Raw genomic sequence first — 27476 nt, 5'->3', positions numbered from 1 at the left:
ACGTCATTACAGGGAGGTCAACATGATGTCATTAAAACAACATCACATCAAATCATTCCAGTCAAGTTCATTTTCAAAATTACTCTTTTTAAAAAATAAATAAATGTCACTGCATGCTGTGTAAACTAAACTTCATGTGCACCTCCAGTATAAATAAATCAAACATGTGGAATGCCAAGCCAACAATCTTTATTACACAAATTAATCACATGTTTTCCACACTACATGGTTTCATGTTGAATTTGACAAGATGAACAAACGTTCTCTAAACACGGCAGATTTATTTATTTTTTTTTAAGTAGAATGACAAAGCAGCAGAAAAAAGAACCATTTACCTTTTAGAGTATTTTGATGCACAAACAGCAAAACTTAATCACTAGAATCTGTTTAAAATTATTTAAAAAGTCCCTAGTAACAAAAAAAGCAAACAATCTGCAAGGCTGAGCTAGAGGAGAATCTATGGTTATAGTTTCATCATGTGTAGAATGGAGATGTTAAAATAACTTTTCTAATGGAGCCTCTGATTTCCCATGATCGCAGAAAACAGACGGAAAACTACAGAATTTAAACATATTTTTAAATATTATTTTTTTTATAGATCTATGTCTAAAAACATTACTTTGCACCATATTCGTTTGATTAACTGAAAAAGTCGATGTAAACCTCTTGTTTTCCGAAATTTGATAAAATCCGTGAGCCGAAAAAATCCGTGACCACAGGGGGCGACAGTTCCAACTCTGCCGTTTCGTAGACGCCATGAAGAAGAGTAAAAATCTCCGTGCATGTAAATACAGGCAACCAGGATCCACTGCTGGTCATTAATTAATGCAGACCCAAGTTAAATCTGTCTGCTGCAACGAACCAGTGTTCTTTTCTGGTTTAATGGTTTAAGTCCGAATTTTTGCTCTTCTCTTTCGGCGAAACGGAAAGATCAACTCTAATGCAAAATCTGATGTAATAAGAGTTGAAATGAAGGGCTTCACCTTCTGAAATGGAAACATCTCTACGACAAATCGTGATAATGTCACGACCCAAAATGAAACTTAAGATGAAAAACTCATCCATGCCATTTTCAATCTTCTTAGAACACACCACCATCCAACAGTTCTACAATATAACCAACAAAAAAAAAAAAAACCTGAAACCTGGATTTGTTCACAGAATTTAACAGTACATCAAAAACATCCGTGACCCCACAATTACCAAACCATGACACCTGTTAAATGTTAGATGGCAACAGTAAAAACCTGGCACACACGGCCATGTCAATCCTACAAAATTACTATGAGAGCAATAAAGATAAACTTCAACACATCATACCACAGCTATAACAAAAGATGCACTGAAGCTTGGAACATTGAGTTACATTGGTTACATAAATAAATCCCACATTGCAGACAGAGCACAGTGGATTTGGTTAGAGAAGCTCTACAAACCCAGGGAATAGCAATCCCCCAAAACAACGCCAGGCTGCAACGACCATGCAAACGACAGAAAAGCCAAACTCTGGTCGCTTCGGTTGACCTAGGTGTTTGTGACAATCTAGCCACAGCAATCAATGAACCGTACGAGACTAACATCGAAAACCAAACATACAACGAAACTCAAACCAACGGCGAAAAAAAACCTCAGAATTGGGATTACCAGATTGCCCACTCCCGCATCCTCATCTCAAATAGTCATGTTTACCCAAACATTGCCCTGGGACCAGGCTCCCTTACCTCAAAAAGAAACCCCCCAACTCGTCATAAACGGACCACAACTTCTACCCAAACTCAAGTTCCCCAAACATCGGGTCCTTTGGAGACCAACCAAATCCAACAAGAACTCCAACAATTTTAAGAGGACACCCCATTGTTGACGCGACACGCCCACGATGGCAGCAAATTTACCAACTGGCAATTACAACCTACACGAGAAGTGCCTGTTAGCCTGGAGCCAAGATAATCCATGCATGCCATATTCTAAAAAAACAAGACCCCAACATCGGCAGAAGTACAAACATCTTTTCTCCAAAATGGCTACCAATCTAAACGCCACAAAAAAAAAAAAAAAATAATTGTTTTAAGCTTCAAATATATAAAGGGACCCTTCCATGCCATGTATTTTCCACAAAAAAAAAAAAAAAAAGGTTTTGGTCCCTCCTGTTCTAAATAATATAAGCATCTAAACAACTGTTTAAGTTTGGAATTAAAAGTCCTTTCAAGAGAAAAACTTAATAGTTCAAAGGTTCACAATTTCAAAATATTTTTTGTGTCCACTTTTTTGTCCTGCCTAATCAAAACAATCACATCTCGCCCTTCTGTCCACCAACCCCAACCAGTCAAAGCAGATGGCTGCCACCTCTGAACCTGGTTCCACTGAAGATTTCTTCATGTTAAAAGGGAGTCGTTTCTTTTTTACTGTCGCTAAATGCTTGTTCCTGTGGATCTCGTTGGGTTTTTTCAAACTGACCCGTTAGCTTTCTATTTGCATCTCTAATGCTAACAAGTGGAAGGTTACGTTTAATAAGGGTTATTTATTAAAGGACCAGTAATTGTGATTAGGGCAATTGTAGTAATTGAGAATTTAATTGTAATTGACTTTCGGGTGGATAGTAATTTTAATTGGAAAAAATGCCAGTCACAGTAAACATAATTGAGTTGTAATTTAACTTGGATAATATAAGATGTAATAGTAATTGAAAAATGTTAACTGGTGTAAACTGACATTTGCGAAAGCTTTTGAAATGGAAAATCAGAGGCTCTACTACGGCTTGTTTAATGTAATAATTCAGTGCATGTCATCTACGTGTGATGAACTTCACCTATGTTACACACACAGAGCAAATTAAGCACAACAAATAAATAAAGTATAAAACTCTGGGAAACACTGTTCCCGATAAGTCGTTCCACCCGTTCCAAGTGAAATATGAGAGACTCTGCTCCCGATAAATAAACACTTAGTAGAAAAAACAAAAATAAGCGGTAGACAAAATTCTACCAACGCACACATTATGGAAGGCACTGCTTCCGATAATGAGGATCGAGTTATGGAAGACTCTGCTCCCGATAACTATTGAACATGAAACAAACGGCTTAAAGGAAGCACAACTTTGGATTATTATCATTTTATTTTAAATAAATTAGTTTATTTTCTAGGCTCTGATCAGGTTTCTCATTACTTTGTGGATCAGGAATTGTATTTTTTTTTAAATTATTTTTATTACCCTCTTCCAATAAAATTGAAGACGTTTATTCTATATTTATTTTCAATTGATGCCATTTAGTCTCCAGTGATGAGTGAATAATGTAGCAGATGCTGCTCTTTGTCTCGACAGTATAACCGTCATAATTATGGAAGGCACTGCTCCCGATAACATCACAAACAGACAAATAAAAATATATAAATATACATAGTGGGCACTGCCACTGATTTATAAAAAAAAACCATAAGGGTCTCAGTGATTGGATGAAAGAGACAGCAGCAGGATGAGGATTTGTCAGTAGCATCAAATGTTTTCAAGTACTGGACCTGGTTTGCAGCTAAGGACTAGGATTTATTGATCCTAAGTTTGGATTTGATCAATTAAACCTTTGACAGGGTTTTAGCTTAAATATTTTTCCCAAATTCAAACGAACGAAACATGACTCCAGGACTCACTTCTTCACACGGTTTAAATCTCATTGTCCAGGTCCCAGATGTTCCCCACCATGGCATTGGCACATCCCTGCAGGCTCCAGGTGGCCAAGGCCAGCTGGAGGTGCAGGTCCTCCATGTCCTCAGTGGTGGCAATGGAGCTCAGAGTGTGGCGCCCGTGGCCGAACAGGAGGTGACGGAGTGGAGCATCAATGGGGGACGTATACGGAGAGAGGAGGGAGCGCTCAATCTGAAACATACAGAATCATTTTCATGTAAACAGGAAGTGACATTCAAGGAAAGTAATTAAGTCGTTAACCTCTTAAGCCCCAGCCACTTTTCTACAAAAATCACATACCAATAACAACGTTTTTCTAAGCTTCTAGATGGCAAATTTTTGTTCAGATTGAAGTAGGACCTTAGTGGTTACAGATGACATTTTGGAAATGTATGATACAGAATGACAATAAATCATGTTTTAAATACAGTAATCTGTAGTCTGCCTAAAGAAAAAGAAAAAACACTGGACATTAACATCAAATATAACACCAATTATCATTATCGAAGCCTATAAAAGCAGAAATAATTGAAGTAGTGTATGGACAACTGCAGCAAGTTTGGTGATAACATAACTGTGCCAAAGTTTTCCACAAGTTTGTAACTGTAATATGTCAGTCAAATTGATTCCAATCAATGTTAGTGTTAAGTTTGATCACAAGATGTTGTAATTTTGGCTTGAAATAAACATATCTATTTTTATTCAGGTTTTTGCGGTGCCATGCGTAGTGCTAATTTTGGTTCCACTCTTAGGTGGCGTTACACACGAGTGTTATTCAGCAGTGCTTTGACCAATCAGAATGATTGACACTGCGTTGTAAAGCTGAGAGCCTGTAGAAATTAGTGATATCAAACACTATGGGGGTGGTTTTAACCCTGGCCAATCAGAGCTGGGTAAATGAGGGGTCAGCCATTTTACACACCGTGTGCTCCTTAGCCAAATACCGCCATTACACACATCTGAGCACTTCTTAGTCAAGAAATCTGTCTGACTACACGATTAAGATTTACCAAATTATGGAGTTTTCTGCACATTGGAGCAACTTTTAATAAGAAAATAGGGGTGTGTATTGCCTGGCATCTGGCAATGTGGCTTTTAAACCAACTTCGACTTTAGTGCAACTTAACTGAGGTATATGCCCAGAACAACAAATAAATGCAGAAAGTAAGTACTGTTATAGATTTTATTGAAAAAAACACAAGCTACTCAAGATGCCCAGGTTTCAGTGCACTTCTTTCTGCAGTTACAATGTCTCCTGCAGTGGAAAAGACTTGCCTTGTTAAATAAAGGTAAAAAAATATATCTTTTTTAATTAAAAAAAAAAAAAATCGATATGGATCCATTTTGAATCGATTGGAGAATCGTAAGACGTAATATCGCGATATATTGTCGAATCAATTTTTCCCCCCCAACACCCCTAGAAACAACAAAGGTAAGACACCATCTGTCATCATGGCGGACTTTTTCCGTTGTGTATTTCCTGATTTTGTGGGGTTTTGGTACGTAACATACGGCTGATGCGTGTGCGAGTGCCTGGATGTACAAGCTGAACGCACACAGAGTTGTTTAGAGAGAGTTGGCTGTGAGCGATAACCCACGGAGGAGATGGAAGTAGCCACAGACTGTTTATAATAAAAATATACTAAATGAGTAAAATAAAACAAAACTAAATCATACCCGTCAAGTTTTGGATTTGGAAATAAGGGAAATTTTCTGGTGCCCACTACCAGCCGTCCCACCCGCCCAACCAAGCTCCAGTATCTCTTATATTTTAAGGCAGGTGTACAAAAAAATCTAAAATACCCACTTGTCAACCACTTATTAAATACAATTATGTGATTACAATCTGGTACGCTGACCCTTTATTAACATTGAAATGCTGTGAACATTCCTACTAGGGCTGGGTGATAAGGACCAAAACTCATCTCTCAATATATTTTCTCAAAATGGTGATATATGATGTAAATCTTAGATCATTTTATCAAATAAAGTCTGACCAAAAGACAATTCTGTGTTAAAATTGCTGATGCAAAATGCCACAGAGGCGCATTTATTAACAAACAGCTGATCAATACAGTATGTGCACTCATTAATCATCTGAGCTTTACTTGTTGTTCTGAGAAGTAAAAGCAGCGACTCCTAAAACTAGTATTTTAATACATAAAAATGATAAAACAGCCTAAATTAAAACATAAATGTGTATATGAAGCACATGTGTTTATTTAATATACTTACAGTTTATATATAAGTCAACATGTTGCATATTTACTGTTAATTTCACATTGCTCGTCACTATATATTTTCTTTTAATTTCTCATGCTCACTCGTGGTTCTCTGGTATTCACTAATGACTTAGATATTTATTACAGACTTTACATTAACACTTTTTTTTAAAGCAGTGTATATTTGTGATTGGCTGATTTTTCATGGTGACTTATGTGTTCCTTCCGCTGTGGGAGACGCTAAAATCTCACTTATTAATCTAACTGAACGTGTAACTGTGTCCCATCCTGCTGCTCTTTAGGAAGATAAACTCACATTTCACAACATATTTACACCAGTTCTTTGTTTTTTTCACTGGAACGTCTTCATCCATCATCTCTTTTCTGAGCTGTTTCCGGGTTTGTTGCCGCTGTCAGCACTAATCTCGCGAGAACTGTCACTCAGGCCATTTCAGGTGCAGTTCTTGAGAGGCTAGTGACGGAATTCAGTTTAGTAAGGCATCTTTTAATTATTATTACTTTAAAATACGGGATATTTACGGGAAAAGGGGGTAAAATACGGGAGATTCCCAGCCAAAACGGGATACTTGACAGGTAACTAAATATTTATACAAAAAGGCTCAAAAAAACAAAATAATTCTAAAGGACACATTACAGAAATTTACACCAAACAAAAATGACTCAAAATGCACAAAGCTAAATATTTATACAAAAAATACACAAAAGAATCACACGACAATGGCAACAAAAAAACAATTCTTAAAAATATGCACAAAAAGACAAAAGATACGCGACTCCAAAAAACAAGCACCAAACGAAAAAAAAAAAACAATATAGTAAAAAAAAAAAAAAAACACTTATGCACATGTCCCATAGAATTAAACCAGGGAAATCACACTATTTTACTTTGCACCCACAAATAAATCCCTTTATAACACTACAGAGTATGTACACCTCTTTGTAAATCCAACCTTCAAACACCTACTCATTTGGCTATAATTGACAACTCTACTTAAGCTCCTCCCACTATATGAATACATACTTCTGACGGGCACTTTACTAGTTGTATCAATTTTTGAATCAAGAATCGATTTTGAATCGAATTGTGACCCTAAGTATCGGAATCAAATCGTAAGACACCCAAATATTCACATCACTAGCGAAATGTATATCAGTGGATTCAACTCGGCCTGTAGTTTCACATAGGTTATAGAGCTTTGTTTATTTTGTGACGTATAGGCTGAGTTTGTGGAGGTGTCGACTTTTCCCTTTTGACATAATGTCCTGGTGTGTGTGCTGTGGTCTTTTGTTCTAAATGTGGGTTGGCTACAGTTTTAGCTTCTATAGTTTCTTAGGATTACAGAGGTATAAAATGGCCAAGTTTACATGGGAGCTTTAATTCCTCTTTAAAGCGGAATAAAAGTTAATTCATAAAGCTAATTTAATTTCAAATTAAATTTAAACCCGAATTAAGTGGCTGGTTCATTCCATTTTTATTTACTAATAAGATAATTCCTCTTTATTGTTAACACTTAACTTGGTTAAATCGATTTGAGTTAATTTGGGTCGTTTTGCGCTTGCAGCGATAACACACTGGTGACGACATAATCCAAGATGGTGGCAGCCCAGACTCCAGCCAAGACTATTTAATAAGAGCCTTAAAAGACATGGATATAATGAAAAGAATGGATGGACGGAGGCATAAACATGTGGACTTTTACACACTTATTTAACACACATGGACCTCGGCGACAGGCTTCACCAGACGGCTGGCACTAGGACCCAGAGGCAGAGTAAACGTGTCCCCGTACTGCATTCCCAGGCTGTAATATCACCAGTTTATTATTTTACCAGTTAGAGCTACTGTCTTTACCAGGGAGCAACTATTTATTCCTGGTGATTGTTTTCCGGAGTTTTACCAGTGATTAGTTTCCATCTCCTTTTGCCCCACAGTCCCAAACTGAAACCGTGTTATTGTTGAGCTGCTGCTACAAAACTACAATCAAAATAAAAGTGAAAACAGTTCTCATGTGTGGTCTTCTGTGTTATAGCCAACAATAAAATGTTTGTGTTTTTCCTGATAGACATGAAACGTCCAATCAGAGCCTTCTCAACCCCCAGGCCTAAAGCAGAATAAACCGGTTTTCCATGTAAACCTCAGTTCGGAAATTAGTATTTCCATGTAAACATGTAACCGTGGCCAATGTGTGATTTCATTCATTTTTTACAACATTTAGACCCGTGAGAGTGGCAAAAGCTGGAGCTGCCCCCACTGGTGGGTCCTTTGAGGCTGAAGAGATTAAGATGTTTGGTATAGTTTCTGTTTAATAAACAGTAAAGGATCTGAACAGGAAAAGATGATGAAAACACAGGAAGTGATACAGAAATATGTAAACTGAGATGTAATTTGGGAACTCCAAACCCTGTAAAGCATAACTTTGTATTAAATCAGGTCATTTCTATTCAAATGTAGCTCGCACCTAAAATGAGTTGATATTTGGAACAAAAAACGACAAACCAATCTCTTGAATGTTTGATATAAATCCCTACAGAAGGTGTGATTGTGAACTTACTGTCATGAGGCGCTGGTTAATGAGTCGACACCCCTCCCTGTCGTTCATGTCAGAGTTGATGATGTCATTGTTGATGCTGTCAGCAGCTCGACTGAAGGATCCACGTGCTCGGTTCAACCAGTGAGGTCCGACTCCTTTCAGACGAGACGACTGGAAACACATTAGAGAGAAATTAGAATGAGATCACAGTGGATTGATTAATTGATTAGTTATTAGTGAGACGGACCACTGAGAGCTGATTAACGCGCCGGTAAACCTGGACCACGGCTTTAGTGATGACGCCTTTGTAACGAGACACATCAAAGCTCAGCAGGTGGTCGTGGATCAAACGCAGAGACATGCGAGCAGCGAACTGAGCCGCGACAGACGCCATCTGAGCCACGCTTTGATCGGTTTGGAATTGCAGGTGTTCCATGTTGTCGAGATCAGTGTTGTAGTAGGTGTAGAACTCTTTCTAATAGATACACAACAAAACCAGCTCATCACAACGCCAAGAGTTCACACATTATTAGTCCATGGTCATAAATGAATAAAGTCCCTTTTCAGAATCTGGACCATTGATTTCCATTGGTTTTAAAATAAAGTAAAAATAAGGTGAAGAAGACTCACATTGGGAGAGATGAAATGAAAGGAGACGGACGGGATCCCAGAAAAGGCCAAGAATGGATAGGCAGGGTCCTCCATCTTCATTGGTCTTAGTCTACACACACACACGCAGGAAGTAGTTATATTTAAGACTTTTTAATACCGCCCAAAGAAAATTTAAAACCAAACTTATGATGGAAATACAGACCAAAGGGAAAATGTATTATTTTATAATTAAAGGCATTGATGTCAGTTAAGTGAGGAAAAATTTAAATCAGTTCAAGAAAATTCAAATGTGTTTATTAATGTAGAAAGAGAAGAAAAATAAACATTGTCCTAAATGATGTTTATTGTAACAATTCTCACAACATTTATTATCACTGGATGAAAACTATAGTGAATGAATGAAAACTATCAAAAGACTACTTTTGTTGCATGGAAGGCGGGACAAGCAGGCAAGTGACTCATTAATCACGTTAAATCTTTTTGTTTATATTTACCGATATTAATACCATCCCATCAGATTCATAATATGCTGACTAATGCTTTATATTGGGGTGCTCAACCTTTTTCCAGCTCAGAGCTACTTCTACCAAACAGCTCTTCACAATCTACTGTGTTGGGGGTTATAATTGCAGTAACACTTAAAAACTGATTAAGATTGGAATATTAAAAAAAATAAATTTAAGTATACCTTCACAATTGACACATTGGGTGCCCCTGCTTTATATTTTAGTCAGCTCCATCTGTTACAGATTTAGTCGACTAAAATCTTGTCATTTAGTCAACTCAAACTAGACTAACTCAAATAGCCTTGATGATTAAAACCAAATTGTATTTTCTCAAAAGGCCACAATTAAAAGTAAATCAAAATTTGCAGTAAAAATTAACACTAGCTAAAGCTCAGTTTTTAACTTTTCTTAACTTTATTGGATTTTCTCCACTTTTAAATCAGTCTTAATTTTGTCAGATTACAGCTTTCGTCAATTACACTTTATTCTGTGACGAGAAAATCTATTCAAGACGACATCACAGTTCATTACCATGTGATATGAAAAGTGACCTAACAGATGACGATCCTCAATGACTTGATTGTTCTTTGTTTTAACAAATCAATCATCCTAAATCAAATTTAAACTCACGAGTGAGGATTTATTCTTGTAGGTTGTAAGTCAATGGTTCAAATACATAGAAAATAACATAATTATGTATACATTTGAACTAAAAACTAAAATAAAAATCATAATTTCTTGTCTAAACTATCAGTTCTTTGAATGCTTGAGTCTTACTTACACAGCAGATTCCCAGTCAGACCCCGCCCCCTCATAAAGTGTTCCAGAACTAAAGGGACTCTGGACCTGCGGGCGCACACAAACAGTCAGAACCAGAATGAGTCAGCAGATGTGCACATGGCGTGGAAACATCACCTCCTTCATGGTGTTCTTCAGCAGCGTGTAGAGTAGAGGACTCGCAGACGCCATGAAGCCTCCACGACCTTCAAATCACACAGTCAGCTGACACGTGCACGAGCAGACACACATGTACGTGTCAGTATACGTACCCATGACCGCTCCATCCAAACTAATGTAGCTCACAACACTTTTTCCAATAGACGTCATATGAGCCTGTAAATACATTTAAACACGTTAGCATAACAGACTACGGATGGGCGATAGACTTAAAAAAAAAAACGCATTTATCATTTCTATTGTTGGATGACATTCTTACCGGTGAAAATGTTTAACGATATATATCTTGAACGATAACATATCGCACATTGTTATTGCAGAGTACTCTTTACTTCAAGTAATCCAGTACTCACCTCCAGCCACTCAGTGGCACCAACATTCCCAAACTCTCCAGCACTCCAGCTAGCAAACACCAGGCTCCTCCTTGGACGGAAATCATCTGCAGAACAATGTACATTAATTGAGTGAATATCAGCTTTTTTCTTATTTTAAATCCGTCATTATGTGCACAGTCTGAACATTTACATTAATAAAATGCTTTAAAGCAGCGTAAGGCCGTGAATTTCCCAGCATTGTGGAAAACACAATTCACGTTCTAAAATGGAAAAATAAGTACGACCCGTTCTTTTAACCCTCTTTATTGAAAGGGATTCTCCACTTTTTTCATACATTTGGCCTAAAATCTATGAAAGTTTTTCTGGGTGGGAGTCCTTCAACAACCTGATTACTCGCCAACTTCAGCCACGAGAGCGTGTCAATGCGCTGTTTAACGGGGGAAGCAAAGGTACCTTAGGACAGCTCCTCTTCTACTACCAAACCACAGAGATGGAACCGTCATCCCCTGTGATCACAGATTTGCAAACACTAAAGGCATGGAAAAGGTGACAATCCATTGTAGGGGGCTCCTGCTCCAGATATTTTTTTGATTTTAACACAAACTTTAACACTAAAGAGTACAATAAGGCAAAAGACACCGTTTTCTTTAAGAAATAAACAAAATGTATCCATGTCACTTAACATTTGTACAGTTATTCACTTTGTTTAAAAAAGGGGCATAGGGCACTATAAAATAATTTTTTCCAAAGTCCTTTTATTTTTTTTCAAATTCTTGGTTTTCCACATTTCCTCTTTTTAAAAGAAATATTTTCAGAAAATATTGGTTTTCAACTTTTGTTAATAAACAAAATGAATTAAAAAAACATGTATTTCACAGAAATGCATGTCAAAATAAGTGTAATTTAAAACCACGTGTAACCTCCAATTGAAAGGTAGCTATAGATTGTACTGACATGGGTTATTTTTACTGCTCCTTTTTATCTATTTATAATATGTCAAAGATTGATTAATGACAGCAGCATTAATGTCACCCAATTTCACCTCAGGGATCAATGATTTACTGGAACTGAGCAGGTTTACTAAGTTTTGATGAATTTAATTAAAAAAAAAAAAAAAAAAACTGTTTTAAATGATCTTCATGATATTATTCCAGATGATTAGACAAATATAGACACAAGATGCAGGTATTTCACCACTCAGGGCCAGAATATTAGAAGCTATCAAGTTATCATGAACAGACAGTGTTTTAGACGCTACAATCACATCCACAACTTGTTCCCACAGATCTTCTGTAGCACTGAGGAGATGTTCATATTAAACATTCTGAGTAGGTAAAGCTGACAGAGGCTGCAAGCCCCTCCCTCCCTTCCCATTTGTAGCTTCACCAGAAAAGGGTGTCGCTTCACAGACACTAAAGTTAAGCAGGAGCTGCTTTAGTCGGTGTTGTGGGTGATTGATTCGACAGGTGTTTAGTTCTGGAACAGGAGGGGTGCGGGGCGGGGGAATTAATGAATGGCCCCTTCATGAGGACAGCGTTTAATTCATATTGTTACTTTCAGTGTATTAAATATGTATTGGTCGATTAATGATTCCTTATTGTGAAACATATAGGTCCCTACATACCTGAAAAAGTCTGCGCGTTTTCGTTTCCGTACAGAGCGCTGAGGGCTATGCGCGCACATATTAGTCCACCGCGGAGTAACATGCAAAAATTCCATAAGTTTGTGTATGGTGGATATATGTATGGAATGGATCTAGCCTCCAGTGTGCAAGGAGCGGCAAACAGCCTATGACGACGACAGTGTGGCTAAGGGGTTAGCATTGTGGCTAAGGGGTTAGCATATCACCTTTCTCCACCATAGTTTTAAACGTCTCTGCCAGCTCCATCAGTATAGATGTTCCCACGTTGGCCTTGGTGTAGCCTCTCCCCCAGGCATCTCTCTGGGCTCCCAGAACTACGTAGTGATCTACAGGAGAAAACATGGAAACCTTATAGAAACTTAGTGTACACACTGAGCTAACAACGCTAATGTGGGTTCTCACCAGGTTCAATGAATCCTTTGATCACTCCAAACACGTTATGGATCTCTGTGTTCACCAACACGTTGTTCACCTCCACAGTGACGTTCTCAGTTCCTCCCAGTTTGTAGCTCGACTTAAACTGGCCTTTAAAGTCAGGATCTGGTTCAGGACCAGTCATATTACTGAAAAACCAAAGAGTAGACTAAACATCACATTTCACAAATCTGGTCAAAAGTTACATAAAAACAAATGTCTTTCTGAGATCGTAACATTAAACAAACGCCTACAAAGAAAGTAATAATGAGAACCTAAAAATGAAGCAGAAATAAAAAGATTACACTTCATTAGATATGGAGCGGGAACAAACAATGATTTAAAATGACAAAAATATATACATTTTTTGGTTTTCTTAAGCTTTTTGCCACATAATTATTTATTTTACTGATTAACTACTGAGTCATTAACACTTTAAAATGTTGTATTCATGTTAGTTTTAATTATTCATGTAATATTTTATTGCATTATGAAATATGTCATTTGTTCTTTGTTAGTTTATTTCATACATGACGAATCAAAGCATTAATACAGGGTTATTAGTTTTGTCATTTGACTACGTCTGTAGTTTTGATGTTTTCTGTTTTTAGTCTTTTTTTGTGTTTTAGTAGTCTGTATGTATGTTTGTTGTGTATTTTTCCATCATTTTTGTCAATGTTTTCTGTATTTCCCTGTCTTTTTGTATAATTTGGGCCGCCAGTTGCCTATGTCTGGTTTACAGTCTGCAGGGAGTCGTACCTCAGGAGAGCCTTGGCCATGTTTCCAGTGATGGTCTGAGCTGGGATTGTGGGAAGTCCAGAAGACTTGGCCGGGGGGAACTGGGTGTGGTTGAAGGAGGGGAACCCTGGAGTGTAGGGGTCACCAAAGCCCATGTGAACCTGAAGGACATAACCTTAGGTCACATTAAGAACAGCACATAGTTGCTTTAGACAACTGTTGGTTGTAAACGTACGTGCCCATAGAGCTCAGTGTCTGTTCGAAAGTCGTAATCCGACTCATCAGGATAGATGAGGACCGCAGACACACCACGGGAGGAAGCACTGTCCACCTGGAGGATGAGGCAGGAAAAGATTAATTAATTACTGCTTATTCTACACCGTATTTACACATATAGCCTAAAATATTGAAAATGTCCTTATTAGTAGATCTATGTCCAACAAAACACATTTTGCACCATAATCTTTTAATATCATTTTAAAAATGAGACTACATTACAGTTTGAGCCTGTGTTCCTCCATCTTGAAATCACATGATTGATGATGTCACATGGCCCCACTGCCTGTAAACATCCCATTGTTTTCTATTGGAGTGTTTTATTTAGCAGCTTTTTACATATTTCTTTCCTCCTTGCTCTTAGAGAAGATGGACACTTTTTCCTTCGCTCCCTCCATTTTCCCCAGCTTGCTGCTCTTTGTCTTGTGTTTGTCTCAGTAAACAGGCTTATGCTCACACGAACACTGTCACTCCCACATTTTACACACAACCCATTTTTTCACCGTCTCCTCTGGCCCCAACCCCTCCGTCCCTGCAGATGGCAGCAGGAGGCGAGACCGTAAGGGCAGCGCCATCCTGTGGTTGACCTGCAAACTACCCATCCTAAAGACCCAACCTTTGTGCTAACGTGCCGTTGTATTGAATTGAATGTTGGGTTTGTCGCAACGTTTGCCGAGGAGTTTTTTCATGATCCCAAACTCCGCCCCCACTACAAGGGCAGAGTTTGGTTTTGCCTTTTTTTTTTTAGCTTCATACCTATTGTAGGAAAGCCCTGTTATATAAGTGTTTAGTTTCACTTTCAGTTATGTTGTTACTAGCCCTTTAAGGGGAACATATTTTGGCAGAGTTCTTCCTGCTGCATGCATGAGCAGAGTGTGTTGCATGTTGACCAGCTGCAGTGCTGCATGTGTGTGTTTCTCTCCTGTTCCATGGAAGATGTGTGTACATGAGAAATGTAAGTAATGGCTGATTCATGTTGAGGTTCGGGGCCTCTACAGGGTGCGCGGAATAGAGCCGGCGACACTATGGGAGTGTGACTCCGGTTAGAGAGTCACGGAGGCAGTTCTGGATTTATAAAGGCTTTAATTGGAAGAACGTGGTTCTGTAAACACAATGCAGCAGTATAAAGCATATCAGTAATTTAACACATATATGAATAAAGCTGCATAAGTATTAACACACACTGTTCCATATTTATCATCTAAGAAACAGCCCTGCTGCTGGCTGCTCCACAGTTCTCCCATTCCTATTTTCCCATAATACATGTGATTATCTTCAATTTCAGTTACATTCCGACCAAGAAACATAAATTTCCCCTCGGGGATTAATGAAGTATATCAATTTAGCAGTTTTTTTTTTAGATGATTTAGTAGAGTGCTGTTAAATTATCTAAAAATCAGGCTGAATGTTTCACTTCAATAGAAAACAATGGGATGTTTACAAGCAGTGGGGCCCTGTGACATCATCAATCACGTGATTTCAAGATGGAGGAACACAGGCTCCAAGACTGTAAAGTAATTCCATTTTTAATTAAACCAATATGGTGCATAATGTGTTTTGTTTAACATAGATCTACTAATGAGGACATTTCAAAGATTTTAGAACATTTGTAAAAAAAAAAAAAAAAAAAAAGTGACACTTTTAATGTGTGTGATGGTGATTAATAAGGTAATTAATCTGACCAATACCTGCTCTGCAAAGCTCATGTTTCCAGCCCGAAGCAGCAGCACTGAGTTTTTTAACTCCACGTTCTTCCTCTGCACCGTGTCCAAGTCCTTCTTAGAGCCGTAGTTACCGTACACAAGTTTACCCTGTCACACAAACACACACTGTTCACACAAACGGCAAAGCTAGGACAGGTTCTTCATGTAGGGCCTCGGGATGGGCGATATTGACAAAAAAAAAAAAAAAAAAAAAAAAAAAAAAAAAAAAAAAAAAAAATGTATCCAGATAATTTCTAGTATTTATCACGATAAGGATAAAAATCACGATGAATGAAAATTATAAATAAAAAATTCACAACTTAGTGTAAACACAAATAGATCTGAATACATCAACAATAGACACATTTAAAAAGGCTACAAGCGTGTGTCCTGTAACCATCACTGATTGGGCAGCAGCCCAGGAAGGCGGTTCTTGCGGATTCTGATTGGTGAACATATATACTGCTGTAGTGAAAACCTCAATAGATGTGATTAAGGTTAATCATTCAGCATTAATTCACGCTCAGGACCGGATTTTTTAATATCTGACCTTTTTTTTCTCCATCAAAATAAATGTCAGGCCCCAACATGACATGGAGCTCTCTCACATACATTTACACAATATTTTTCACCACGTGACGAGTCAAATTTTCTAGACATCAACTCACCAATGTCCAATCCACCCATAATCCCATTTAAAATCTCTTGATATGTGTAATGGATCGACTAGTGAACATGTTATCCTTTGACTGAGAATGAAGTTTCCTGCTGAATGTTAGCATTGTGGCTAATTTCACCCTTTGCGACATAATCATGTAATTTCAGATGCAAATCATTCGATGCATATAAATATCAAATCAATAACAGTCGGCGACTATTAACCCTTAATTTATCATGTTTGGTATGATTTCAGAAAGTTTGATAGCGGTAAAGTATGTTTTGTAAACATTCTGTAAATAATAATGTTCCTCCACAACCTTTCTATGTGAAATACTCAGTACTCATTGTAAAACCCCACTTACCAATATATTTTTTTTCTGTACTGTTATCTTGACTAATACCCATTATTTATTTTATATTTTAGGTTTAATTTTTCCTGTCTATTTGTATTTAGCTTTCTTGTTTGCTTGCTCTTTGTGTCTTTGGCTGCTGTACAGTTTGAATTTCCTTTCTGTGGGATAAAATAAAAGATAATTTAATCTAATCTAAAACAGGGAAAGATGAAACAAACAAGTGTAACCTGATGTAGAAACAAGTAATCAGAGGGTCTACTAATGGTTGTGATTGTTATGGATTTAAGGACATCTCTGTCAAACTCTTGGCTGATTTTAAAACGACTCAGAGGAATTTAGAGGCTCTTTATTGGACTCACCTGGACTTTCCCAGTAGCGCTGTAGGCCAGGTAACCCTTAGGCTGGAATTCCTCTGATCCAAACGTCACACGGTTTTTATTCACACTGAAAAGAAACAATGACTGTTACAAAAAATAAGTTCTGTGATAATATTACATCATAGAAGTTTAATGTGCCTTTAATTTGACTTTTACGCACACCTGTACCACATTTTTATTTTGTATAATTTTGGCAATCTTGATCAAATAAATCTAATCTAAAGACACCAAACCAGTATTAATTTTGACAATTTTAATTTAGTTTAAATCTTTTGACTAAAATTCTTTTTAGTTTTAGTCAAGATTTAGTCATCTGATTTGTTTTAAATTTAGTCGACTAAAATACCAAGCAAGTTTTAGTCGACCAAATCAACAGATTTACTGGACATTTTTTTACCGCTGGCATAGGAAACAAACAAAACATACTGTAATTTGTGTGTATATTAGAGGGGATAAACCATTATTTTTTAAACGATTAATCTAGCGAATATTTCATCGATGCATCAATTAATCTAACAATTCATTTTTATCTATTTCAGGCTCAGTAATTGTGATTAATTGTAATTCAACTTTAGTAATTTAATTGTAATTGATTTTCTGAGGATAAAAATAATTGTAGTTGTAAAAACTGTAGGTCACAGGAGTTAAAAACTAATTGAACATTGGTAATGGAAGACTTAACTGTAAGTGAAAAATGTAATTGAACCCAACCCTGGACCCCCCCCACACACACACGCAGACAGACAGACGTTTGTTCTGCTGCAGCACTGACCTGTCTGTAGTCTGTAGCTGAACGTAGTGGATGTCAGTCCATGGATCCATCTCCAGACTTCTGAAGGTGTCGTAGATGCTTTCAGCTTGTTTTTTATCCTCTTCTCCTCCAGCTGATCGATTGGGAACGTTATATTTCCTGCACCACAAACACAGGAATGTTGCAAATCATTGTAATTATTTATACAAAATAGATTAAAACTATTTAAACTTTGACTGCTTATATTTTACATTTTTATCTCACCATAAAAACTGTTCAGCTCGTCTTGCTAGTCATCAGCTGTATTCATTTATAGTTAATTGCTCATTTTGACATCATGTATTAACACAATGGACTTAAAAATCACAAAAACAACAAATCAGAGTAGAAAAAAAAAAAAAAAAAGGTATTTTTACTGTGAAAACCACAAATATGTTTACCACGATTTAATGAATGGGAATGCAAATATAAAAGTGTAATAAAAAAAAAAAAGTACTGGTACAAGTTCACAAAAACTTTAAATGCAACAATTTACATAAAGCAGACCTAATGATAAATACTATAAAATGTGCCCAACAATCCTCAATCACAAACATTAAACAGTGTATTAACACTGTTTATTAAATGTCCTAATTCTAATTTAGTCTTCTACTTTGTCTTGAATCATATTTTGGTACTTTCAGAGTTTCTGTACAGTATATATCCTGCAGTCTTTCTAAATCAAGTTGTAGAACAAATCTTGATTTTTCAAACAATTCCACCAAATGACCCTATAATTGACAAAAATTGGTCACAAAAATCAAAGTATTAAGTTTAAGTGCAAATTTGGGCCACAAAGCATTATATAATTTTTTAAGAAATAAACCTGACACTAACACTTGTTTAGGATGTTTAAGCATCTGTGTTCAGGAAGAACAGATTCAACACTAAATGCATTTCCAAGTTCAAAAAAACAAACAAAAAAAAAAAAAACAAAAAAGAAAAACAGAAAATGCCTTAGAGCCATCTATACCGTTTGTTTCTGCACCAAATGTGACAAAAACGATGAGGGAAAAGTGCAGCGTATTTAATCTATCATAACTATTGTTCTACTTGGTCAATTAAGATAATTTAAGAACCCATATATAGTTTTAAGTCGTCACTTTTAACACTAGTTAAAATGGACTGAGGCTGCATCTGGCTGCTGTGCCAGGGTTCATACAGCTTTAGTCAAATTAAAGAGACTTTTTATTGCCATTAACACAGTAAACTCACAATAGGGAAAAAAAACACCACAATAATTACATAGGATTAGGGTACTTTTTATCTAGCGTCTAGTGCAAATGTGCAACTAGCAGCCCCCCCCCCCCCAAAGTAAACACAAAATGACAGTAAACAAATAACTAAAAAAAAAATAATCAAAATCACTTTAAAAAAAACACAAGATGACCACAAAAATCTATAAAACAATTGAAAATCTTTGTTGGACAGGCAATGTTTATACATTTTTTTTAAGAGGAAGTATTCCATTTATTTTGAAATGTGAGACTAATTACAATGACAAAAATCATACCTATGTGTTAAAATTTAAGTCTTTTGAAACATTGATTTAAGACTATTTTAATGACAATTAAGGAATTATTTTGAGATTTATTAATTTAACACCTTTTCAGACTTTTTAAGGCTCCACGGGAACCCTGTGTGCTGTATTAAACTGGTCATGTGATCGACTCCTGAGGGTCAAGATCACAGAGTTGGTGAGTGCACGTGAAACATACTGCAGAGCTTCTTCTAAACCCTTGCTGGTGAGTTTCTGTTCCAGGAGTGTGGTGAGGCTGTTCCAGTCGTGTTGAACATTTGGAGCAGCAGCAGCAGCAGCTGGTTCAGGTTGTTGCGTGGCTTCTTCAGCTTGTGCAGCAGTGGTGCAGCCGGCCGTAGACGGCCTGAGTAAGCCCACCGTGCATCCTAAAAACAGCAAAATTTACAGCTAGTTAGCTAGTTCCTGGTTCATATCAAATGCAGTCTTTGATTTCTGCTACATTTTTAGGTTCTCATTATTACGTTTTGTTTAGCATTAATGATCTTTATTGTAAAGGAAAAAAGCTTTGGAAGAAGATTGACATAAAATTCAAAATCTCCTCCCGTTTGTCACGTCCCCACCCTTTCATTCCACCGTTTCCCACCAGGGGGCGCACCCCACACTTTGAGAAGCACTGGCCTAAAGAGATTATGAGCTAGCCTAAGGACTGAGACAACGCTATCAGTGTGTTTCCAACATTAATTAAATGACAAACACATTCTTGTGTTTTACGCACCAATTAAAAATGCAATCAGAACGCCCAGCACCACCATCATGATGAAACGTCGACTGTGACGCAGCATCACTGGTCTGAAGGTTGGAGAGCCTCCATCCTCCGCCTCGGTGCTGTCCTCAGCCAGCTGCACCTCAGCGTGTCCCTCTCCATCCTCGGTGGGCTGCAGAGAAAACCTGCTGTAACGCTCACTGTTCATCTAGAAACAAAACAACGCACACAGACAGGTCAGAGTGTTAAGAAAAGACCAAATATTTAAATCATTTAAAACCTTGTAATAGTAAAAAAAAAAAAAAAAAAAACTAACTCACCACACCATGAAACATCTGGTTTATTCTCTCCATTGTTGCTGCTGCTGTGATTAAAGAAGAATGAGAGGAGGTAAAGTTACACAGGTAATGAAAGCAGGGGGCAGAGCCTAACCATCACAACAATGGTCAGAATGGAGAAATGTCACAAATCAACTAGTGAAGCAGTGAGCTGTGATCAGGAAGTGTTTCATATTTGTGCTTTCTATGTTATAAGCCAACACTTCACTTTTGAATCCACAATTATTACAAAGTTACAGTGGGAGAAATACACTTGTTTAATTATTTTCATTTTATTCCAAAAATACCACTTGCCTTTTTTTCTCTTCTTATTCATCAGTGTCTTTACATTCCTTATGTTCACAGAGTTACTATAAGTTCAGCATTAATCTTTATATGGTGATTATACAAGGCATTAGGTCTGCACGATTATGTGCAAAATGATTAGTATTATTTGGATCAATATTGTTTTCATACTTAATCCTGTTAGGAATAAGTCTATTTTTATTTAACTTCTTTTTAAACAAATACATGAACAGTTCAGGAGTGCAAAAGAAAAGAATTAAACAAGAATAATGTATTTAATTGTTTGTTTAACAGGGACAATGTACATTAATATCCATACAGAAAATGTACCAGATTTATTTTTATTTTTCATCTGTAGTCCCTGGACAGAACGTTCAGAAGTCACCCTAAAAAAACTAATTACAGGAAATATACAATAAAATATAGAGTGAAAAATGTAACTACATAACATCACACTTATTTACATATTAATGATAAATACTATAACATGTACCCAAGAATCCTCTTTCGTAAACATTCAACAGCGTGTTGACACTGTTAATTACATTTCCTTATTCAAATTTAGTAATGTTCTGCTTCTTTGTCTAGAATCACATTTTGATACTTTAAGATTTTACGTTTATGATCATTAACAGTATATACCCTGCAGACTTTAATAAAATTGTGGAAGAACTCTTGATTTTTTAAACAAACAAATCCACAAAAATGTTAGATTTAACATCTCAGAGCTACAGAAGATAGGATAATTTAAATTAGGTTCATTTAAACTAAGTTGATCAAAACTTATTCAATAAATCGGATCAGATTCAGTAAACCATTGATCCCTGAGAGGAAATTAGGTGACATTAATGCATTTCTCATACATCTTTATATGACAAATAATCAAAAAGGAGCAGTCAGAAAAATCCATGTCACTACAACTTATGTCTACCTTTTAATTGTGTGTACTTTATTTTTTAGATACATTTTTGTTTAATTATGAATTGTTTTTATTTATTAGTATTTATTTGGTTTCCTCACAGGAGTTAAAAACTGATATTCTCTGAAAAAAATGATGAATACATATTTCTAAAAAAACAAAATTTTAAAAATTAAAGTGGAAAAAACAGAATCAATAAATCGGGAATTTGGAAAAAAAATAACAGATTTTATAGGGCCATAATGAACTTTACACAAAGTGTCTGTTCAGGAAGAAAAGATTTAACACAATCATTTCCTGATAACGTCAAGACTTCCAGTAGACTTCATTGTACGCACACTTTCAGCATGCGTGTGTGTATAATTATAATTTCTGTACTTTTTGTGTTTGTTTAGACTGCAAAAACAACATTTAAATCAAATTCAAATTCTTAGTGCAGTTTTATTTATTAATTTTTTTAATATGCCACTCTTTGCTTTTCTGACCCCTCGAGGATAAATAGAGGCAAACTTTTGAAAAAGAATCAGAAAAAAAAAAAAACAAAAAAAACTGTATTTACGATTTTGGAATCACTTGATTGAAACTTAAAAAGCAGAAATTTCTGTTTTAATACACATCCTTTGTTACTAAAGGTTCATCTCCCACATATCCACACGTTTAAAAAAAAAAAAAAAGTCTTCTCTCTTACTGATACAGGAAATAAGGATTATTCCATACAGGCAGTGAGCTAAATTAAGCTTCATTCTAACTGTAATAATAATAAACACTCAGCCTATTGAAAGCAATGAGGAAACTGATCTCTATCTTCCAGTAACATCCGTGACCTCCACCTTGTTTTTCCATCACTAAACCACAAAGAACACGAGACGCTCTGCAGCTTTCCTTTCCACAACACGCATTATCTTCAGTTTATGTGTCATTAACAAACATGTCAGAGACAAAAAACCCAGCAGGTGCTCCAAGGCGTGGCAGTTTGACGGTTAATAAAAGAGGAGGAAGAGCTACAAACTGAATCAAAGGTTACAGAAAACAGTGAAAGAAAAGACTCTCGTTACATAATGAGACCGAGGTTGGGAAAGCACCGACCGTTACTGTGAAGTAAACGATTAAAGGTGATTACAGCACCATGAGGTAAATGTCACATTTCTATAGTTGGCTTTGGATCTGAAGTTATCTCAAACATTAAAAAACACTGGAAGAAATGAAAACCTTCCAACCGTATAATTATGACCTTGAGAAACCAGAAAGACAGGAAAACACCCCAGCTAACATCTAGCGACGCATCTACTTCCTGGAAAGAAGGGCTGAACGTGCAGCACATGGAGACATCTACGGGTTCAGTTACAACTAAGCTTTTATTTTTGAGAAGAGAAAAACAACCAAAACAATGTTGAGAATTTCAACTGAAAAGTGTGGTTTTATTGATTAGAACTCAGTGAGTAGGGCTGCTCGGTGTTAGGAAAAATAATCTTCACTTATTGTTCATTCTTTGTAGATATTCAAAACTGTACTATTTTATTTTATCTTTCATTGTCAAAAGAATATCTTGATAAACTATGCAAAACAATGCAATTTAATTAAAAATAAATCCTGAATGAAAAAAATTAAGAAATAGTACAAATGAAGAAGAATCCTATTCATTTAAATTCTGGTTCTATATTAAACAATGCAAAACTGCATAATAGTTCCTTTTCTTTTAAAAAGTGCAACTGAAAATGCATTTTGTGCCTTAACAATTGGACTTTAAAACAAATCCCATATCAAAGAAATAATATAAATAAACTATGGCTTTCATTCTCTCTCTGACCTTGGATTTTACATGTTCTTTCTTTCTCACCTCTTTCATTTTGTCTTGTTGAAGCCAAAATGCTTCCACACTTCATATTTAAAACACGGTGGTGCGTCCTGAATTTCAAATTCTGAATAGATAGCGCCCTCTGTTGTAAACAAAAAAACTAAAGTACTGCGATTCAATTTCAGAGTATCGATGTGAACCGTGACACATTTGAATCCATTTTTAACTGCCTCACGATTAATCTTTACATCCCTAGTTCTGAATGTTGACATCTACATATTGATACTAGGGCTGGGTAATGCATCGTGATTCAAGATAGAGTTTTCCATTTTGGCGATATAGAACGACAATATCGCTTATATCTATATTTTTTTCTAAATATGTTTCTATTTATACAATCTAGGGCTGTAGTCAACCAAGAAAATGGTTGGTCGACCAAGACTATGGCACAGGGTGCCAGAGACAGTGGATCTAATTACATAATCTACATATCAAATATAAAGATAATCCATGTTCTTGTACAGAAAAAAGATTGATTTAACAGTGGATGCTTGTGCTTCAAACCTGTCTTCATTTCTTCCCTCTCTGCTCTGATGACAGCACACTGTCAGATGAAGGACAACACTTTTTTGTTGCAGCGCAGCGTGCACTCACAGCTGCTGCTGGACATAGAATCATGTTTAGGCATTAAATACATTATATTGATATTTAATCCTTATCACCTATATAAGTGCATTGCTTTTTTTCACAATATTGAAACTGATACAGTTGCTGGTTGACCAAACGATGAAAGTTGGCAGCCCTAATCCAATCCCATCATGCAAATATTTAATATTATTCATAGAGTACAGTCAAACAGAGTCAAACTATTTCTCCATATTTCTGAGATATATGTTTTCATATCTTATTTTGTATTAAACATCTGCTTTTAGGAGTGGTTTCTGTCTCTACTTCTCAGATAATGTAAAGCTCAGTTAAATGATCACTGAGTGGGTTCTAACCCAGACCTTCATGTACACAAGCCACACTACAGAACTCACTCACACATGCTGTCCCTTAGAGGAGAAACAGACTAAAGTGGAACATATTGATCAGCTGTTTGTTAATAAATGTGTCTGTGGCTTTTTGCATTAACAAATTTAACCAATAATTGTCTTTCTGATCAGACTATGAATTAAAAACATCAAGATTTATAACAAACATTTTGAGAAAAAATATTGAGACATGAGTTTTGGTCCATATCGTCCAGCCTTAATTGATACATAAAGATATGTCTTTCAGCATTAATGTTACTATGGTGATTATACTAGACAGGCTTCTCTTGTATTTCAGTTGGATATTTTCATCCCATCTGGAGAATTAAGTGAACTAGATGATTTTTTTTTTTTTTAGCATGCAAAAGTTGGCACCGTTTCTTACGTCTAACGCTCCCAGCTTCAACGTCGCCACCTTTATGTAAATATTTGTCAAGAAAATCTATTAAACCGCGATTTTCTTCTTCACTTTATCCTCTTTTCTTTTCTGAGCTCTGGACTTCTGCTGACCGGACGTTTTAAGAACACTGAACTTCAAAATTAAACAAGATCAAATTTTGATCAGTGGCCAAACCCTCTTTGTGTTAGGGGTGGTTATTAACTACCATTTCAAGGACATTTAAGAAGAAAATTAATTAAGCTTTCAGGCAAACCAAATTTTACTATTTTTTGTCACATGTAAGAATATATATATATATATATATATATATATATATATATATATATATATATATATATATATATATATATATATATATATATGAGAAAAAAAACTGTATTCCATAATTTAATGTGTCTGGGAAAACAGATCTGTTCAGGCATGTATAATATTATAAAGAAAGTGTCTATTCGTAAGTTTGCCGTAGGAACAACCCACGGTGCCATTGGTAGGTTTACCGAAGTACACGTACATAGCATCTTAGGGTTACCTTATAACCCTATATTGCAATAATCTTTAGGGTTACAATTAGATTTAGTCTTAGTCACGTGACCTAAACTGGCCAATGAGGGGTGCTGCGTACGGATAGAATGTCGGTATATTGATACAGCAACCGTAGGGATAGCCACTGCCTATTATAAACATGAATGCAGGCAATCGTGCTTTAAGAGACTCCTGTCATTTGACTCCAAGCGATAAGATTGAACAACAGGAAGTTTGCAGAAGCTGACAAAGATCAGATCTATTTCTGTATCTCTCTGCAAAACTCATTCATCTTCAAACTGTCAAAGCAGGACAAAATATACAGAGAGAGGGATAAATATTTCACTGAAAAACTCCTTAAAGTAAAAAAAATCTGATAAAAAAATAAAATAAAAAACATCAGTACAGTTTTTAAGTGATTTACGTTCTTCTGAATATAGGAGAAATAAGAAGCAAATTTTAGACAAGACAAATTATTTGCATAGTGCATTTCAAGGCAATTCAATGTAAGTTTCAATGATATAAGTACACACACATACATATATATACATATACATATATATATCTGAAATTATTAAAATGTTCCTTCAGTGATTATAAGCAGAGAAAAAGCACAGCTCAACTTACGTTTAAAATATTCACGTTTGATGCCGACATCCCATCATTATCATTAAAGAGAGAATGGTCATTATTTTTTATATATTTAAGAGTTGATTTATAAGTATTAATGAAGCACGTGGTTACAGGTAATGGAGAAGTGACAGCTTTAGGCACCTCCACGTGGAATCCACATGTTAAATTCCAAAATGTTATTTCATTTATCTCAATTTTAAGCTGAATTATTAGTTAATGTTCTGTCCCGATGTGTAAATATGTCTTTACGACCACATGTGATGTTACGCTATGAAAAGAATAATTAAATATGTGTCTTTAGCGTTAAACAGAGTCTGTACAGGGTTCATATGAATCAAGTGAGAACCATTGGCAGATGTGTGGCCCAGTGTCATTAACTGGCTAAAAATAAGCTATCAATGCTAATAATAAAATGTAATCTACGGTAGTTGAAACGTCCTGCAGCTAAAACACTAATTAAACAAGCAGCTTCTAAAAGAAAAGCGTCAGTTATTGAAAGTAAATCAGAGATCAATGTGCTCTCTCTCACCTTCGAGCGTCCGACTAGCCTCAGTAGCCTACTACGCTCGAGCAGCTAATCCTCCTTATTAGGACTTCCGGGGGGCGCATGGCGCGCGAGAGCGAACTACGTCACTAATACATCATTAAAAGACCGCCCAACACTTCCGGGTTGTAACTGTTCTCGTTTAAATGTTTAATTTTTAGATACATACAGGGCTTTAAATTAACAACCGCCAAATGCGGGTAAAAATTAACTATGGCGGGTAACATTGTAGCGTTACTAGCCATTTTGGCTGGTAAAGAACGAAACAAATACCACTGCGAATGTTTAAATAGGCATGCTGCAGAAAGTCATTGTTGCCAGATTGGTCTGTTTTCCGCTAAGAAATTTGAGGGTTTTTGTGAGTGTTTAGAATTTAAAACGCAATGTGTATTTGGCAACACTGCTAGTTGTACTAATCCTACATTTCCCAAGAACACTTTGTCGTGACCTGTCATGCAACAATTGGCTACGTGCTTACGTTAGCGTGACTTGTTCATTATCGGCGTCCTCAGACGGAATTATGACTTAAAATTAAAGGCTGCTGCCAACACAGGGGAAAATTGAATTCAATTAAATTGAATTAAATTAAATTAAATTAAATTGGGCTTTAAGCCTTCATTGGTCATGTATATGTTGTTACACATATATTGAAATTTGTCCTCTGCAATTTAACCCATCCCTGGGGAGCAGTCGGAAAATGAATAGAAAAGAGGATCTAAAAAGAAGTTAGTACTTGATTACTTCTATTTTTTTCTAACTTCAAACAGTGTTCCAGGGATCCAATTTTCATCTGAGTTAAGTTTGTTTATTAAGTTCTGAGAATATACTTAATAAACCTATATAAAAGGTTTACTTCTCCGACACACCCAAAGTTCCATATTGCACATTTTAGGCATTGTTTCAACATTGTTTTAAATTAAATGCATATATATATATCGCTGGGAAAAAAA

At 36.1% G+C, this 27476-nt stretch overlaps 1 protein-coding gene across 1 annotated transcript; it reads right to left on the bottom strand.

The window, feature by feature from the left end:
* Positions 1 to 264: 264 nt before the first annotated feature.
* Positions 265 to 26582, bottom strand: tfr1b (transferrin receptor 1b). Its single transcript, XM_028434772.1, has 19 exons — positions 26512 to 26582; positions 20377 to 20420; positions 20069 to 20264; positions 19532 to 19718; positions 17796 to 17933; positions 17006 to 17090; positions 15619 to 15741; positions 13890 to 13985; positions 13676 to 13815; positions 12905 to 13065; positions 12709 to 12828; positions 10879 to 10964; positions 10618 to 10681; positions 10484 to 10551; positions 10350 to 10414; positions 9081 to 9171; positions 8698 to 8925; positions 8472 to 8621; positions 265 to 3868 (listed from the first exon to the last, which is right to left on the bottom strand). The coding sequence occupies exons 2-19, from the start codon at positions 20407 to 20409 to the stop codon at positions 3656 to 3658; spliced, it is 2244 nt and encodes a 747-aa protein (XP_028290573.1). The 5' UTR covers positions 20410 to 20420; positions 26512 to 26582; the 3' UTR covers positions 265 to 3655.
* Between the last annotated feature and the right edge of the window lie 894 nt (positions 26583 to 27476).

Source organism: Gouania willdenowi, chromosome 20 (genome assembly GCF_900634775.1).
Source record: "Gouania willdenowi chromosome 20, fGouWil2.1, whole genome shotgun sequence".
In the NCBI taxonomy this organism is placed as follows: Eukaryota; Metazoa; Chordata; class Actinopteri; order Blenniiformes; family Gobiesocidae; genus Gouania; species Gouania willdenowi.
This window is presented reverse-complemented; position numbering and strand designations above follow the sequence as displayed.